At 34.1% G+C, this 17,886-nt stretch overlaps 3 protein-coding genes and 1 long non-coding RNA gene across 14 annotated transcripts; 2 read left to right on the plus strand and 2 right to left on the minus strand.

Moving 5' to 3' along the window:
• Positions 1-26: 26 nt before the first annotated feature.
• Positions 27-2,005, plus strand: Vps60 (vacuolar protein sorting 60). Its single transcript, XM_046617492.2, has 4 exons — positions 27-166; positions 667-984; positions 1,268-1,495; positions 1,573-2,005. The coding sequence occupies exons 1-4, from the start codon at positions 98-100 to the stop codon at positions 1,621-1,623; spliced, it is 666 nt and encodes a 221-aa protein (XP_046473448.1). The 5' UTR covers positions 27-97; the 3' UTR covers positions 1,624-2,005.
• On the minus strand, positions 813-6,500 carry LOC124214817 (tubulin epsilon chain). Of its 4 annotated transcripts, none has more exons than XM_046617481.2 (9): positions 5,835-6,500; positions 4,253-4,485; positions 4,053-4,168; positions 3,565-3,753; positions 3,075-3,326; positions 2,779-2,925; positions 2,552-2,701; positions 2,299-2,473; positions 813-2,183 (listed from the first exon to the last, which is right to left on the minus strand). In XM_046617481.2, the coding sequence occupies exons 3-9, from the start codon at positions 4,151-4,153 to the stop codon at positions 2,037-2,039; spliced, it is 1,161 nt and encodes a 386-aa protein (XP_046473437.1). In that variant the 5' UTR covers positions 4,154-4,168; positions 4,253-4,485; positions 5,835-6,500; the 3' UTR covers positions 813-2,036. The 4 variants fall into 4 exon arrangements, with proteins under 4 accessions (XP_046473437.1, XP_046473438.1, XP_046473436.1 ...); XM_046617482.2 differs by lacking the exon at positions 5,835-6,500 and adding an exon at positions 5,390-5,628 and having other exon boundaries at positions 4,053-4,164; XM_046617480.2 differs by lacking the exon at positions 5,835-6,500 and adding an exon at positions 5,390-5,628.
• Positions 5,049-17,412, plus strand: Herc4 (HECT and RLD domain containing E3 ubiquitin ligase 4). Of its 8 annotated transcripts, XM_069134271.1 has the most exons (19): positions 5,742-5,794; positions 5,873-5,999; positions 7,121-7,316; positions 7,413-7,523; positions 7,796-7,918; positions 8,145-8,420; positions 8,502-8,653; positions 9,605-9,721; positions 10,073-10,339; positions 10,972-11,099; positions 11,567-11,735; positions 12,030-12,326; positions 12,402-12,587; positions 12,842-12,928; positions 13,049-13,228; positions 13,354-13,664; positions 13,929-14,078; positions 14,150-14,489; positions 14,566-17,412. In XM_069134271.1, the coding sequence occupies exons 2-19, from the start codon at positions 5,997-5,999 to the stop codon at positions 14,716-14,718; spliced, it is 3,246 nt and encodes a 1,081-aa protein (XP_068990372.1). In that variant the 5' UTR covers positions 5,742-5,794; positions 5,873-5,996; the 3' UTR covers positions 14,719-17,412. The 8 variants fall into 8 exon arrangements, with proteins under 8 accessions (XP_068990371.1, XP_046473427.1, XP_046473424.1 ...); XM_069134270.1 differs by lacking the exons at positions 5,742-5,794; positions 5,873-5,999 and adding an exon at positions 5,049-5,111; XM_046617471.2 differs by lacking the exons at positions 5,742-5,794; positions 5,873-5,999 and adding an exon at positions 5,122-5,495.
• LOC124214827 (uncharacterized) lies at positions 9,632-11,267 on the minus strand. The gene is made up of 2 exons (XR_006882213.2): positions 10,890-11,267; positions 9,632-10,322 (listed from the first exon to the last, which is right to left on the minus strand). It is a non-coding gene; the product is annotated as an uncharacterized lncRNA (long non-coding RNA).
• Positions 17,413-17,886: the final 474 nt, after the last annotated feature.

Raw genomic sequence — 17,886 nt, forward strand, 5'->3', positions numbered from 1 at the left:
CGCGAATCCTTTTGACATTTCTAGCAGAAAGGCGTAGTATTTTCGACAGACGAAATTTCCTAAAGTTTAGCTGTTTCACGTATATTTCGTTTAGAAGATGAACAGATTATTCGGACGGGCTAAGCCCAAAGAACCGCCAGCAAGTATAACCGACTGCATCGCCGGGGTAAGAAACAGAAATTCTTAATTTATAGATCCGGATGCATGTAGGTTATATTCGACCTTGTACTGAATCATCAAATAACTATGGAATTGCAGAAAATGGATGGCTTATTTACTATTCAAAGGATTGTTTTTGTTTAGTTACATGCGTTGTTATGTTTTCTATACATGTATTATACCTATGTTTGTCAATCTTGGCCTATTTTTTATACTGGTTCATTATTTACAAACCCAATTTCGCGTTTACAATTTTGCAAACATATCAGATTGGATTCATTACTTGTACTGTAGATATGTCTGAATTGAATTATTTAGCCGAAAATTTGTTCTGGAATGGGTTCCTGAAACTTGAAAAGAATTTGAAACACTGTTTTTTAATGACTTCGATCTCTTCTGCTGAAAAATTTGTTGGAAATTACAGAGTGCCTGCTGAAAGTAGATAGTCTAGTCTTTGAATCGGTTTCAAAGATTTGTAAGGATTGTAAGATTTATGATTAAAAACAGGTGGACAGCAGAGCTGATTCAGCAGAAAAAAAAATAGCACGCTTAGATGCAGAATTAAAGAAGTATAAAGATCAGATGGCAAAGATGAGAGAAGGGCCGGCTAAAAATGCCGTGAAAGCAAAAGCCCTGAGAGTTTTGAAACAGCGTAAAATGTATGAATCCCAAGTAGATAATCTGAGACAGCAGGCATTTAACATGGAACAGGCCAATTATGCCACTCAAACTCTTAAAGACACACAATCAACTGTCGTAGCTATGAAACAAGGCGTTAAACAAATGCAGAAGGAGTTCAAACACATCAATATAGATGATATCGAGGTATTTAACACGTCTTTCTTTACCTTGTTAAATTCAGCATTCTATAATAATCATTTTTATACTTCCTTTCATTGTAATTACTTTATTCTAATAAGTGATTTCCATTCTATAAAACTACATGACCCCCTTATGCTGGATACATCTTGGCAGTGTTTTTGATACTTCTCATATCTTCATAATCAAACTTGAAATCTGACATTTCATTTGTACTCACTTGTTTTAAAGTTTTTAACTGCAATGTCATCGTTTCCGAAAAGACGAAATTGCTATGACAAATTCACAGGACATGCAAGATGACCTGGCTGATATGCTATCACAAGCCGATGAAGTCCACGAGGCGATGGGCCGAAGTTATGGAATGCCAGAAATTGACGATGATGAATTAGCAGCTGAATTGGATGCTCTTGGTGATGAAATAGCCTTGGATGATGATACATCGTACCTGGATGACGCTATTAAAGCACCTAATGCTCCCATCAAGGAACCTGGAACAGACTCTGTCAGAAACAAAGTATGTGAAGCATTCTTCAAATTCAATATCATATTATTATCAACCGAGTATTCAAATCCATTGTTTCTATTTTGTAGGATGGAGTTCTTGTGGATGAGTTTGGGCTCCCTCAGATTCCAGCTAGCTAAGTTTATGCCAAACGTTGAGATTCACAGTAATACATACTTAAGCTAATCATTCTTACAGGAGCACTTGCAGGCACAGCACGCTGATCCATTTGGGTTTAGGGTATAAAAAGTTGCAAAAAACAGTCTTCAAGAATTTTGCTAAGAAAATACAACTGTTTACTGTTAGTATTTGTATCTCTTAACGCATGCAGTATCTTTGCCTGTGCAATTTCTGTCCTCTTAACATGAAAAATTAATTTTTTATTTCTGTATAGAATTAATTTAACTGTATCATAATCCACGTGTAAACAAGAAAATATAACAGCTAATAAAATGCTTGTATCTGCCGATATGGTTGTTCCAGATCAATTGGAAATTCCATTTGGCGAATTGAACAAAATTACGTTTATGTTATTACTATCACCTGCATCTGTTTACAATAACTGTAGTCGTGGGATGTTCATTGGTTGTTGGATTTGCAGTTCTACATATTGCTTTGATAGATTCAGAATGGATTCTCGGCTTTCATGGAAGTGATTTTCTTCAAATCCATTCACCTCTAGGTAATGGTGAGCATGAGCCTGCAACGCATAATTGCACCATTAATGTTCGAAAGGCTCCTAACATTACAAACGACAAAATAGTGTCCATCAACTCTTGTAATAATGATAATTACTGATTAAATTGTTGATTTACCTTTCTGCTGTAAAGTTTATCGAATTGTTGCACTATAACTTCAAGCATATTGGACATAGCTGTCGAGTTTAGAAGACACAGGAGCGACGCAGGATGTCCGAAAGGTGGTACGGAACATAATCCAACTTTCATTGCCTCTTTGCTCCATGTTGTAAATCTAGCTTTACTCTGGAATCTACAAAGCAATATAATCTCATCGAGTATGCTTGGATAAATTTCAATTAAAAAGTATAATGTTAATATTCAAAGTTACTTTTTAATGTTTCGTCTCATGTCCGTCAAAGAAGTGGTGCCTCTGACAACATGAGCTGCGCTTAAAATCACGGATCCGGGGCTCAAGGGATCTGTTTTTAATAATTGATTGCTTCTAGACCAAGCATCTGTAAATAGCTGATCTTGCATCCTGGAAAAGCAATTTAACGGCTATACAACGATAGGATGTGCCGTTGATGTATGAAAAATTAATCAAATATAACGTACTTGGTACCCGGAATTGTTGGCATTGTTGAAGCAGTCAAAGCAATAGGACTAACACTGCTGAATATGTAATTCAACTTTGGATATGTAACAAGGTTTGTTGCCAATTCATTCATATCCATATTCAAGCTACCGGGAAATCGTGAACCACTAGAATACGAATGGGTTAATTATTCGAGTACGTTGGAAATTGCTGAAGAACTACCAAGTTGATCACACATTTATACAACTCACCTGATATAATAAATCTAACACGAATAGATGGAGATGTAAGAATGGTAGTATCCTGAAAAAATTACCTTGTCAAATGTAAAAGCATATTAACAATAATACTATTCATGTCTTGGAAGGGTAGGCAACTACCATTGTACGAAGCTTGATCAATATTCTCCCTCTTAGACATTTGAGCATTACAAATTTCCAAGAGTGCTTTGTTTTCAACTGGAAAGACGCATGTGGCATGTTCTAAAAGCTCCCTTGAAGCTAGCAACACGTTATATGGAGCCGTTACAACATCCTCAGTGCCTGATGGAAACACACACGATACAAATCTGAAAATAAATCGAATTTACTAGGACAAGGAGCTAATCAATGGCTATTTTTGGCTTACATTGACTGGATTAATTATATCTTCTTTCACCTAAAAGACGTGTTAAAAAAAGATTGAAATAGATTTAATAAAGTCATTGCGGTCCAATTAAAATCACCATTGGTATGAAAAGGTTTGCCTAGTGTAAATAGTGTAATCACACTTTGAGAGTCCGATTGGAATCATGGAATACTAATTACCTGTCAACACGAGGGTGACTATCTTCCAAGAAAGACAAAACAGCAGTACCCAGGCCAGAACCTGTACCACCACCAACGGAGTTTGTTATCATAAATCCGTGAAGACAATCGCATCTTTCTGCTACTCGCCTCACAGTTTCATCTATTCGATCACGATACTCTGTGCCATGAGTGTAATGCCCAACTGCCCTAAGATAGTGAATGCAAGATTTTTGTTTTCAAAAGTTTTTTGGGTAACATACATTTGAAAAATTATTACGTCCAAAAAAGAATTTATTCAACAGAAATCTAAAGCTTTTTGATGCCGTTTTAAACATATTCATCATTTACACTTGTATTGTTTTATTAATTGATTGTACAACAAAAACAGTAGTCTTACAGAGGAAAGTTTTAAAAGTAGTAGATTAAGGGAAAAAACAATGTTAAGTTAAACTAGTCGTTATTTTTACTTCTGGATACACCGATTGAAAATAAATTTTGCCTATTACCAGTTATTTCCAGATCCTGGATAATTTGTAACGCTGCACGTTTGATCGAAGAGACCTCTTAAAGGTCCTTGTCTGTATCGAGACACAACGCTATCCTCCATGTCGATGAGAACTGTCTACACAAAACGATAATAATCACGACAAGATACAGAGAAGGTATAAGGTCGCTAGACTTTGCCAGAAGGTACGATGAATATTACCCTGGCTTTGACTTTAGCAGCATTCAGATCTGCTAACGTTTTAAACGACAAGTCTCCTTTGTTTCCAGGAACGTGGAAAAAACTGTGAAATGCTTCCGATAGCTCTCTTGTGTTTTTAACATGATCCTTTTGTGTTTTCAATAACTGTACGCTGTTACTAGATGTTTGAATTCCATACTCGTTTAATACCAGTGGCCAAAAAGCCGAGCCTATTTGATTTCCACATTGACCGACTGAAAGGAAGCCGTTGCGAAAGGTTAATAACTGAAATCTGTATTAATGTAAAACATTTTCATTGTATTGATTGGTGGATGTTCCCTAGATAGACGCAAACTAAATGAAAACAATCATGGCATGTTTGCCAATAAAGCAAACAAAATTCAACACGTTACTCAAAATTTTCTCAAAATATTTTGTCCATATGAAAAAACTGATAATTGTTTGAACTAAAACTTTAAAATCTTGTGTCAATGTATGTCACGTACCTTGAACTGATATAAATTGACTCATTATTTATTTTCAGTGAATTATTTACACGCAATGCTTTTTCCAGTGAACAAACCGCAACCTACTTTGTGCATATTATTTTACCGTTTTCCTGTCCCAAGCAGGGAATGAAGATACAAAAGTGCAAAATTGATAGAAAAAATACTGCTACTAATAAATAGTGGGTAAATTTAAGTTTGAAGGAGAAAATTGGAAAAATGTGACCGAAAATGAGAACAATACGACACGTGCTTGATATTTATTGTATGCATGCGAAAATGACAGTTGAAAAGTGAAAGGTATCAGGTGTCATCTGTGTTGACTCATGTCACATGGCCGCATGCGTAAAATTCTTTCGAGAATCAGTAGAAAGGTAAAAAAAAACTTTCAGTAAACGGCCACGATCAACGGTCTACGGTTGATTGTGATACCGCGATAAAGTAAAAGTCAGTCTTGTAGTTGATACGTCAAGTGAATTCATGGACGGAAAAATATTTTCGTGCCGAGGAGTGATGTCAATTAAAATTTTTTTTATTTTCGATCTATATCACTGAATGAAATGTGAGTAAAAATTAAGAAACTGTTATTTAGGCGGTTTAAATGCCCAGAGGCTAATGGATCCTTGCCAAATGGTAAATTACTGCGGCTCACATTCGACAAGTGTTTAGTCAACGATTGTTGTCCATTTCTGGACTTGTTTCCAGTGAATACTAGAAGTTGCTAGATTCTAGAACAACACAGCCCTAACACTTGCGAGGTAGCCTAACCTCGAATATACACATATATACCTATACATATACGACTAAACGCAAGTTTTGTGTTGTTATTTCATTGCTACGAACAAGTTGGTACAAAATTTTGAGTCAACACATTCAGAGTAATTAACCTGAGCATAATAACTTGTCAATCATGTTACGTCTAATTTTTTTGGGAACTCATTATCGTTGAAATATTTTAGTCCGTTAAGGTATTGTTGGCGAAATTTCGTCCCGGTACGAAAATAAAGGATTACACGTAAACTAATCAATCATCTCGACGCATCGCATAATCTGCTAAGTAATTTAATATCAATTGCGCAAAAATTTAGATTGTATACCATTACATGACGGAAATATTTTCTGTCAAATCATTCAGTTACTTCAATCACATCACAACAGCTGAGAGGTGATAACGTAGCTTTTCGCAACAGCTAGAAACTGCGATTACGAAAATTCCATGTATTTTGATGCTCCCAAGATATTTAACCTAAAAATTCTCCATGGTTAGTATATCCATTTACGGTGTTGTCTACCATCTAATTCATTTAATAATGTTGAAAAATTTAATTCGAAACACTGTGCAATGTATGCATGCATGGCTAGTGACTTAGGGTGACGATACCATAATTATGAGAAAAAAATTAAGATACTGTAACCACAATCAGCTGGACATTTTTATGCACGGTGTCCACAGATTCTGGTCATATACCGTTAATTATGAATTATCTGTAGATAAATGGCGATAGACTCTTCAAACTTGATTTATTTCATGAGAACTACTTGGAACTTTTTCTTATTTACCAGATTTGTAAAAGCTTCAATTTTATAGTTTACTTATTGTTAGTTTGTATTCACGGTATTAGTTTTGTGAATATTCTTAGGTTTGTTACAAACTTGGAACACCTTGAATACCTGCCGAATTTTCAATCATATCACAAGATGAGGGATTACTCAGAAATATCATTTAGAATTTGAAATTCTAGTGGGATAATGACGAAAACTTGAATAATCCATACCATCAATAGTGTAAAGTCCATTATTTTCTGTACTCCAATGCTTAATGCTCAACTGCATTTATATTTTGATTTAAAGATACTGTCATTTTTTAATCAAACACAAATGGAATATCTAAATCTTAGTACTCGATACTTTCATTTAAAAAATTTTTCTACTACAGGTATATCATTATCAAGAAATTGATTCTAAAAAATTTGGCTTCATTACAGTAATTGTATCGAAGAAGTCATTTTTACTTTTGGCATCTAGGAATAGAAAATAAGAATAGAAAATTTTGAGTATAAAAATTCATAAGAGCCCTGATTTTATCTTTATCATTTATTCGAAGAATTTATAAAACGACACATATTGTGTATTTCGTTAACAAATTTTGTATGTTTCTTCGTTTCTAAGTTTCCTATTGTTATTCAGTTACAAATTGAATATGTCTTGCTAAGGTAGCTTAGAACAAAACACTTGACACTCTTGAGAACGCATTCATATCCAAATTTCATCGGACACTCTGTCCAATTTACATTATTTGAAAGTAAACAGCTACAGTTGGTAATTTCTGTGATTTAACTCCGATCATGAATGGTATACTCAAAACTTTTTATTTCCGTGGTAGGCAAGTTGGACAAAAAAACGGCGCCTGGAAAGTGAATCGCAAGTCATAGTCAGTACGTCTAGACTTGTAAGAACTAAAGATATGTTTTGCTGGGGTAGTACTGTCCATGGCGAACTTGGCCTTGGAGGTATAGAAGATGAGAATATTCTTGTTCCCCGTGAATTGGAATTCAAAAAGTCTACTCAAGTAGAACATAGTAAGTTCGAAACTTATTCTAGTTAACTCAATTATTATTTTATTTAGTATTTAAGGACATTCAAAAATAATATTTGTGAATATGTAAATTGACCAGTTGCTTGTGGTGAGAACTACACTGTTGTTATAACTCGAGATGGTCAGCTCTATTCGTGTGGTAACAACGATCATGGACAACTTGGTCACGAAAAACCGAGGAAAAGGTTACGTAAGTGCTGACATGTTAATTGCTCACCATATTAATGAATGGGAGATGAACAATTAGAGAATAGTAAATAAAATATTGTTACGAGTCAAGATTATTCTATTGTTGTACTGTTCAAGCAGTCATCCCAGTAATCAATTCTTTCATTAAATTTTTGACATAGATTAGATGTAAGTCACGAAATGCTCGTATAGTTTATTTAATTAAACTACTTATCGCGCTATAAACTGAACTACATCACGTTGTGTTTCTATGAAACTACATTTTTTTTTCAGACCTCATACCGGGTCTGGATGCATTTTTATTCAAAAGAGCTGCCTGCGGCGCAAGTCACACAATGGCTGTTAACGAGTGGGGCCAACTTTTTAGTTGGGGTTCGAATGCTGATGGCCAGCTAGGTTTGTATTGAATTCGTGAACCGATATAGCGAGACACTGACGGTGAAGTTATCGATTCGATTTGATAGGTACTGCCAAAACTCATATTATTCAACATTTAGGCTGATTCAACCTTTGGTATCTTTAGACTTTACTGATAAACCTTCCAAACATTGTCATACAACAAACAATTGAAATCATTCATTTTGTAATGTTACTGAAAAATATATCTTTACTCATCTCTTAGGATTGAATTTGAACAATTTCGATGAACGCACTCCACGGATGGTGAAAACTTTAGGTGCAAGCGTTGTTGTGCAAATAGCTTGTGGACTAAAGCACACACTTGCACTAACAAACAATGGAGAACTTTATGCCTGGGGCTGCAATAAAGAAGGACAGCTTGGTATTGGTGGCGAATCAATTAAAGAATTGAAACCAAAGCTGGTCACCAGCTTAGCTTCTGTCCCTATGTCTTATATCGCGTGTGGTGGTTACCACAGCATTGCAGTCTCAAAATCTGGTAGTTTTTCAACATAAGACATTGCTTCTGTGTGAAATATATTTTACTCTCCAATCGTTTTAAACATTTCTACATGTATAGGTGCTGTTTTTTCTTGGGGCAGAAATATATATGGTCAGTTAGGATTGAACGACACTCGCGGTCGGGGTCTACCTTCCCAATTAAGAACGCTTCGTAATATAAAAGTACGATATGTCAGCTGTGGTGAAGACTTTTCTATATTTTTAACAATGGTACGTAAAAATTTTTCAGTACATTGATTAATAAATTGATTGAGACGAATTGAACTGTACTTGAAAAAATCGGCGGCAAGAATGGAACTACGATTATATTGAATTATGTTTTTTTTTTTTTGTGATTAACCATGATCTCTTCTAGAATTGCATGAATATGGAGGTATTTATCATGAAATAACGTGAAAAGGTGTAACAGGAGAAGATATCCAAAAAAGGTTCAAACCTTTTTCCCTTATTTAAAAGATCGGTTGAAATAAGATCTGAGTTTACTGCACTACAAATCAATTGGTATTGGTTTCATTTGTGCTTGACCATTCAGAATGTTTTTGAACAACGCTAAGTATATATGTGAATATTTCAGGGTCTGATATGAATATTTGAATTATCATTCACATAAGTATTATAAATAATTATGCCTGAAGCAAAATGTTATTGCTTTCTTATTTACTTTGCGATCTGAATGACTGAACAATGCACACATTTTGCAGCTTGAATTTCCCTTTAACAAACATTCTATGCCATTTCGCTGATTTGGGAAATTTGCAAAGAGTGTTCCCAGATTTTTTCGATTGTTTGAAAGAAATCATTTATGTAATTGACTAACAAGAAGAGGTCGATTAGTTTCCACTGATGAAATTAAATTTCCTTGGGCAAGTATTTCGGATCGAAGCATCAATAAACCTTTACCGTTTAAATTCCTGAAATACCGAAGGGATTCAAATTTTGTAACATTATAACCAATGCGTCTTATTACAAATGAATCACTTTGAAAGATATAAAATTCGACAACTTATTTTCTCATGAATGGATAGTAAGTTGTAACTCATTGTTTCAATATATATTTATTTAGTACCGGCTTACTTCTCTGAGTTTCAACTCAACTAATGGTGGATATTCAGAACACTTGGCCGAATATGTAGAGAATTTTTTTTTTTGGTTTGATTGCAGGATGGTGGAGTTTTTTCTTGCGGTGCAGGCATGTATGGACAACTGGGCCATGGCAATACTAATAGTGATATTTTACCTCGCCAAGTCATGGAACTTATGGGCAGTACAGTTACACAGGTAAATGATACATAAAATATTGAAACTAATTTTTAATCCTGTACAAATAAAACAGGCGATTTTTCATGATTTTGAAGTACGTAACGTTAACGTAACGAAACATTATCAGGAAATCATTCCTTTGCACCCTCAGAATAATCTCGCAGAAATCGCGGATGAAACAAGAGTGTTTTCAAACCTTACGTGAGCTGTAATTTATGGTTTATTCCATCATGGACAATCATAAAGTTGCCAAATAGCAATTTCTTTTTGAAATGCTTCATGATATTAGCGTCGCAAACTTCACTCTACCAATTTTTTATCCTCCTGTATTCTTGTTGCATAATCTGCACTCTTCATCTTCCGTTCAAGGTGTCCTGCGGACGACGGCACACTCTTGCCTTCGTTCCATCTAGAGGTCGCGTTTATGCTTGGGGTCTTGGCGGAGCTGGACAATTGGGTGCTCGAGTTTCTCGAAGTGTTTCCACTCCACAGGTGGTACTTGGCCCCTGGGTTTCGCCTAACGGAGCCGCCATGGTTCAACCTGATATCTCAGCTACTCCACATTCTGTGGATTGTGTTGTTCGACATGTTTTCACTGGCGGTGATCATTGCTTTGCCACTGTAACGCATAGAAAGGTAATTTGGTAACTGAAATCAAGTAGTTCAAAAGTACCAAGATCAAACTTCATTAACGTTTTTTAACTTCCCGTTTTTTTTTATCAAAATCAATCAATGAAAAGCATTGTTATTAACAATATCGTCAATCACTCCGCTGGTGGTCTGTTTTACGGTGTCCACAATAATTTATGAATAGCTCAATCCATTTATTTCAAATTTGATGACAATATTCTTCGATAGTTTATTCTCTTTGCCACTATCCCACTTTTTTTTGTTAACTATCAAATTTTTTCTTGAATACATAAAAAAGGATGGAAATTTTAGTTGAAAAATCGAATTGCAACTTCAACGGTCACAATTTTATTGAACAGAAAAGTAATCGAATGCATACAAACCTACTTTCTCCAAATTTGAAGTAAATCGATTGAGTCGTTTTCGAGATATCGCAGACATTGCAAAATATGTCAGCAAATAAAATGAAGCTCGATTTGGGTACTTTTGAACAAAAGAAACCAGATTCGCATTGAACAATTGGTTTTCGAGATATAAACTGCCGAAATTCACCCACTGTTTTAGCCATCTACTCGTATACAGGTAATACCTCCTTATATGATAATTCTAATTTACACAGCGATTTTTTATGTTCATAGGATAACATTCAACCAGACGACTGCAGAATATTACCACCATCAACACAAGTACTGACAGTTACTGAGGAACAATTGGGAGCTTGCCAAAGAGTGCCAAAAGATGCATCTGTTGATCATGACCTTCTCACGTGAGTACAATCTTGGTGCATAAGCTTGTCGGCATTGCAATCAATTATAAACATTCGAAACGTATCAGTTATCTTTAAATTTCTTTACTTTCATTCGCTAAAAAGTTATTAGTCAAGATTAGGTGAAATGAATGTAATAAACTTTTCATTTTACTTCAAAGCCTAGTATTTCAGCAATATCTCGTAATATTTTTTCAAAAAGTATCTGATGCTTGAATAGTATATTAATGATGATATGCAATTCAATATTCCACATACATCGGGTATTATTCGTCAATTCTGTATACTCAGTTAAACAATGTAGAACTAATTTATTCTAATTCAAATCTAATAAAGTTGACAGTGATTTCTGAGTTTGTGTTTTATTATTTATTGAGTATGTTTTCACGAATAATTTTCGAAACTCCTGGAATAAATAAACTCCTCGAAAAACCTGATTGACTGATCTGATTAATTGTTGAGTACAGATATCTAGAGACTGTATTCAGTAGTCAGGCATGTCTAAATGCATCATTCTTACTCGATGACGATGCTCATTATGGATGTTCAAGCAAACATCACGGTGTGGATCTTGATAAAGCGACAAAATTGTTTACAACCATTGCTGATCTTGACAACAATACTATCAAAGAACTGGTGAGCTTTATAACGAGTAAGAGAGGTAATAACTAAACTTTTAGAAAGCAAACGATGACGAAAGTTAGTTAAATTTAGTTAGAAAGAGCTGGCAAATTACCGTCAGGTTTCTGGGCTATATAAATCGTTTTGATGACATTTTATTTTATCAATTATGTTTTTTCATTTGGGAATTTAATTCCGCGAGTTTCTGCTAAAATGTTATCCTCATGTGAAGTTTCTTTGTACTCGGATTACTAATGAATTGATATAATGTAACTGACCAATTATTTTTCGAATAATACTTTTTTTTAGATCTTTACATGTCTGACTGAAAGTCTGTTACCAACCCTAATGCCATCACCCCCTGATGTCGAATCATTACGAGTATATTTGGTGCTGCCTCTCTACCATGGCTTTGACGACCCTAAACTTTGTAATAGCTTACACAAACCGTTTTCTAAAGCAGTCTCACAACTAAAACCTGAGGCCTTAAAAGTCATAAGCTTATGGTGGAGTCAGGCACCCAAGGATTATTTTGAAAGATTAGTCCGGAGTTATAAATCAGTCGTTTCACACTTCTTGCAGCAGCCAAAAGTTGCAGAAAACAAGGTTTGTAATTCGATTACCATGTACCTTGTACCTTGTACAAAATTTACATCACTGAAAACATTTATTATCATATAGAGTGTGGTATGGGATGCAACACTTCAGCTTGCTTTGGACTTTTTAAGATTATTGAACAAACTAAATCACACAACGGCTGATGGCTTACGAGTACCGTATACATCGTTTCATTTACCAGAGCTGTCTGAGTGTATCGACGTGAGAACTGATTATGTGAAATGGCTCACGGAAAAACACCCGTATGCAGTATGTATCTCATAAAATTTTACCAAATTTGTAACAATTTAAAAGTCTTTGAGTAATGTTGTGATAATAATTATATTTGATTGGCATATACCGTTATATTCAAACAAATACAGTTGTTGAATCCATTCATGGCCCAAAATTAGTTCAGTCAAACTCTGGATACCCAACTCGATTCTATGCTTGTCCAAACTAATAGTTACTGATGATAATGCGCATGGATTTTACTGACGAATATTTTACTTTTTTGTTTACAGTACCATAAAATATTTTTCTGCAACTATCCATTTCTGTTTGATGCTCAAGCAAAGACAATGTTACTAGAAACAGATCAAGCAATACAGGTAAGAAAGTCATGTTTGTGTTTGAGTATTTCGTCTGAACAATTAAATTTACAAATAAAATTGTTACGAATAGTACTATAAAATCATTTGTAATATATAAATTTTTATTAATGTTATCAGATGCGATCAGCAATGAACGAAGCAGCGACTAGAGCAATAACTCAAATGTTATTTACTCCTTTTCCTGCTGGAAATATTAGTGCATACGTGACATTGAATGTATCTCGGGAAAATTTAGTTAATGACACACTGAGAGAGTTGTCCCAATATAACTCAAGTGATCTTAAAAAGCCCCTCAAGGTGAGCTTTATCCGTATTCAAGTACTCGTATTACTAGGATCCTTTTGATTACTTTGTTCAATTAAAGAACGTGGTCTAGTATAACAATTTTTTATGTGACTTCACGTTAATTATTACTTATTCAGGTGAAATTTCATGGCGAAGAAGCCGAAGATGCTGGCGGTGTTAAAAAAGAATTTTTCATGCTTCTACTTAGAGAAATTTTAGATCCAAAATATGGTATGTTCAAACAATACGAGGAAACGAGAACCATTTGGTTCAGTGAAGATTCCCTTGAGGACGAAGTGATGTATTTTTTGATCGGTCTTCTCTGTGGGCTAGTCATTTACAATTTTATTATCATTGATTTACCATTTCCACTCGCTTTGTACAAAAAGTTGTTACAAGAACCTGTTGGACTTGCTGATGTTAAAGACATGTCTCCTGTTCTGGCTAAGTAAGTACCGAGTTCTTTGTTTTTATCGTGTTGTATTCACGTGTTGCTTTATTATAGTTTTAAATTGAAATGTGTTCCGTTTTTTCTTCACACATAGGTGCGAAATTCAATGTATATCGATCATAATATTTGTATTTTTCAAAATATGAAAGCAGCGAAGTTGCGGCTTGAATTCTTTCTTTCACAATCTGAAGTAGAATTTTGTATTGAATCAGTTAGTCTTTGAATATAGAATCTAATATAATATACAAATTATATTTATAGGAGTTTACAAGATGTCCTGGATTACAATGAACCAGATTTAGAAGAGGTATTTTGTTTGCATTTTGAAGTGACGAGAGAAGTTTTTGGTGAACAAAGAATTTATGAATTAATCACAAATGGTAGTAACGTTCCTGTTACATTAGAGAACAAGTAAGTTGTATTTCGTCTTATACTCAGTACATTAGAAAAGTATATTCCAATCAACTTACATTATTTTTCAGGCAAGAGTTCGTCGATTTATATGTAGACTACCTGCTCAACAAATCAGTAGATTCGCATTTCCAAGCATTTTATCAAGGATTTCACAAAGTATGTGGAGGACGCGTTCTAGAATTATTCCACAGCCACGAATTAATGGCCGTCATTGTTGGTAATGAAAATTACGATTGGGATGAGCTGGAAAAAAATGCAGTTTACAAAAATGGCTACACTAAGAATGATCCTACAATTGAAATGTTCTGGAAAGTTTTTCATGAGCTTTCTTTAGAAGAGAAGAAGAAATTCCTATTATTTTTAACGGGTAGTGACAGGATACCCATACAAGGCATGAAAGCTATCAAAGTAAGTTCGGCGAGTATTTCTTATATTTTTAGATCTTACGCTGCAAGTTTTGCTCTGATCTGTTACTTCGTTTCAGATAACAATTCAACCGATGTCAGATGACCGATTTTTGCCAGTGGCTCATACGTGTTTTGATCTGTTAGATTTACCTCGGTACCAAACGCGAGAAAGATTACGTTACAAACTTCTCCAGGCTATCCAGCAGACCCAGGGATTCTCGTTGGTCTAGGATTTCATGTAATGATTGCAACTAACGGTAATTAATGTCCGCAAAAGTAGTAATCATGATCGTCAGCTTGCAGAAATTTGAATCAGTAACAATTGAAAAAGTACGTTTCTGAAAGAAAGATGCGGTCAAAGCGATGTTATTTTGCAGCTATTATTGATTGTGGTTTTACGTCAAAGGTTTTCTGGGACTCACTTATAACCATATATGCATAAAGGAATTGTTGTATCGGATTTGTTTTAGCACACTAAAGATAAATTTTGTCAAATTTCTGTAGCAAAATATTTCAAACAGAACAGCTTTAACTCGGGAGTTGATTTTTCAGTAACAGGATCGATCAAAATACAGTAAAAGTAAACGGTCACGTCGTTTCCTTTTTTTAATCCGAATTCGTTCCTTCGACCTACCCGCGTCTTTCACAATGTTATTATTAATCAGGAACCGTATTTAAACAGCACGGAAATGACGTTTTTCACTGTTCGAGTTATGCAGAATAAAAAATTAAATATAAAAAAAAAAAAAATAATAAACATAAAACAAACGAAACTCAAACAAATAGCTGGACTATCGAAATTTTAATTATTCATCTGTAAAGTTTGTTTTCTACGCGTATTCATATGCTGTAATAAGGCCAAATTACTGCTGAATATAGAGACGATGGCCTGGGGAATATCTCTGTAACTAATATTACACATTCAAATTAGATGGTAATATTGCAATGCTGTTCTTATTCGAATTGCCTACCTCTAGCTTCACCTCTGTCTGAAACGGTGATTTTATGCTTCTCGAAGATGTATCTATATTAAAAGAGATTTTTTATTAATCATTACCTCATAAAAACTTGTGACGTCAATGCACCAACAAAGATTCCATGTTACAATCATGAGGTAGTAAGAGTAACAACTTCTATTTTTCTATAAAACGATAATATTAGTGGTTTATTATGATTTTCAGCTTAACATTACTAAATATATTTATTTTTAGAGCAATTTTATATTTGATAGAAACGTGTTAAAACGATCTACAGATTTAAATATTTCTTATAGAGCCGTTTGTCGATCGACTTGTGTGTTGAAAAACAATTTTCTCGTACCATAGTTTCATTACAGTAGTTTGATGCTTTTCCATATGCAGGTGAATGTCAGTCTCTGGGAAACTTTAATGTTTTTCTCTCGTCATTTGCCGTATATACTTGATGAAAGACGCTGTAATGAGATCGTGTTACAATAAAATTGTTTGGGCATCGATTGGTTGTTTATTAAAATTTTATGGAAATAGTGAATAATAAATCAGTGATCCCCTTTGCCCCTTTTTGCTAACACATGTACAATGTGCGTATATGTAAATTTTGCGGCCTAAGTTTTCGAAAACGGTACGGTATTTTCTCGACATTAACTTGTTTCTGACATGAAAAATAATTAGCGCAAAATGACAATTTTCATGACGAATTATTAAGAAAAATGAAAATGCTGAAATACCGTTTTCAAGATACTTGGCGTAAAATCAACATAACAGCTATAATTTCAATTTGGCTCAATGATCATTGGGGGCATTCGGTAGCTACTATCTAGCTAACTATCAAACGGTATTTCATGTAAAATAAAATCATGGCAAAAGTACAACTGAAATGTGATATCGCAATCAACCAAATTCTATAAACTGAGAATTTACCTCGCGATATCATCCGTATAATGCACAAGTGGCAGTGTCACGCGGAATAAAACATTATCAGTCACTTTTTTGTTGATTTTACTCTTTTAATTTGCGTAATTCAGGTCACAGCCACGACACGTGGATTTTTCTAGAGCACGCGAACAATGATTTGAGTCTTTTATAGTGACGATTTTAATTGACTTGAAAAAATACAATTTGCTAAGTTCACATCTATATTCATGTAACATGTGATAAAAAGATTTTTTGCGGGTGCTTTATTATTTCCACGGAATGCGCAGGATGTTTTTAATGCTTTTTAATGCAAAATAAATTAAAAAAAGGTATAATGTTACGATAATGTGAGTTAATGATTGAATAAACGTTATTGTTGATTTATACCATTGATATTATCTAAACTTATAATGCAACTCACCATTAATATTTATTATTAAAAATAGAGAAATAATATACGTAGAAGTGTGTGCACCTCTGATCATAAACAATGAAAAAGCTCGAACTCTGATTTTTGTGACAATTTCCAGTATAATAAAATCGACGATTTACGGTGTTTGAATTACCTGAAAAATTATATCGCTGAATTGTCAATATTTAAATTTTCGAAACGCTTTTTTGGGAAAAAAATGTTTTTCCTTACAGTTTCTGTCATAGATCGAAAACCACTGCAGAGTTGCACAAAATTCGGGATGATGAAGCTTCTGTTCATTTAAGTTTCGTAATTATGTTTTTGACTGTAATTCCATGGACAATAACAGTATGCGATACGTCGTAAAAAAATTCTTAGGTGAGTTTAGATTGCTTGGTTATCAAATTAATTATTGATATTATCGTTATTTATATACCTTATTGATGCATTTACATTTTACTGTTGCGAAGATATTTTTGATTCTTCGTAAATGTGCAGTCAAAGAGCCTTACAGTTAACAACATTGTTGGTGATACTAATTAATAATAAAAAAATTTTAGATATGGTTATGTATCTTGTATCCAGCATCATGTCAAATAAAGATAAATGATTCAATTAACTTGCGCAACGAATATTATAACAAGGAATCTATTAATACACACGGAGGGAAACCATTATTTGAGTAAAGTGATATTCGTTTTGATTCGTTCAACTAAATGCCATAGTCGAATGCAGTTTAAAATAGAATTCAACCAAGTCTTTGAATGATCATGCTGACTCTATCAATTTATTCAAGATAACACGGGGTGAGTTTTTTGCGATAATGTGAATTTTTTACGAAGAAAATGTGTGATTGAAATGACTAAAAATTTGATTAAACGCACCTCAATTGTTTTGTTTTTACAATACGAAATGGTTGTATCGAAACAAGTTAAGTTTGTTCTAATTCATAATTCGTTAATTCAAAAGTTCAGTGGTTAAGCAGGTAATGAAATTTGTTGTTACAAAACTCTTGCATTGACTGAATAATTACATTAGAGCTTTTCATTTATTTAAGCATCTGAAACCTATGTACGGTTTATATCTGCATACAT

Source organism: Neodiprion pinetum, chromosome 3 (genome assembly GCF_021155775.2).
Source record: "Neodiprion pinetum isolate iyNeoPine1 chromosome 3, iyNeoPine1.2, whole genome shotgun sequence".
Classification (NCBI taxonomy): Eukaryota; Metazoa; Arthropoda; class Insecta; order Hymenoptera; family Diprionidae; genus Neodiprion; species Neodiprion pinetum.

Bases quoted from the DNA above. Each gene is read 5' to 3' on its own strand.
- Vps60 (XM_046617492.2), top strand. From the start codon at position 98: ATGAACAGATTATTCGGACGGGCTAAGCCCAAAGAACCGCCAGCAAGT. The intron at 167-666 runs GTAAGAAACAGA...GATTAAAAACAG, and splicing joins TAACCGACTGCATCGCCGGG to GTGGACAGCAGAGCTGATTC. The intron at 1,496-1,572 runs GTATGTGAAGCA...TCTATTTTGTAG, and splicing joins CAGACTCTGTCAGAAACAAA to GATGGAGTTCTTGTGGATGA.
- LOC124214817 (XM_046617479.2), bottom strand. From the start codon at position 4,762: ATGAGTCAATTTATATCAGTTCAAG. The intron at 4,169-4,252 runs GTAATATTCATC...CGTTTTGTGTAG, and splicing joins CTGCTAAAGTCAAAGCCAGG to ACAGTTCTCATCGACATGGA. The intron at 2,702-2,778 runs GTACGTTATATT...TTGCTTTTCCAG, and splicing joins CCAACAATTCCGGGTACCAA to GATGCAAGATCAGCTATTTA.
- Herc4 (XM_069134270.1), top strand. From the start codon at position 5,064: ATGTCACATGGCCGCATGCGTAAAATTCTTTCGAGAATCAGTAGAAAG. The intron at 8,421-8,501 runs GTAGTTTTTCAA...CTACATGTATAG, and splicing joins CATTGCAGTCTCAAAATCTG to GTGCTGTTTTTTCTTGGGGC. The intron at 9,722-10,072 runs GTAAATGATACA...CTTCCGTTCAAG, and splicing joins TGGGCAGTACAGTTACACAG to GTGTCCTGCGGACGACGGCA.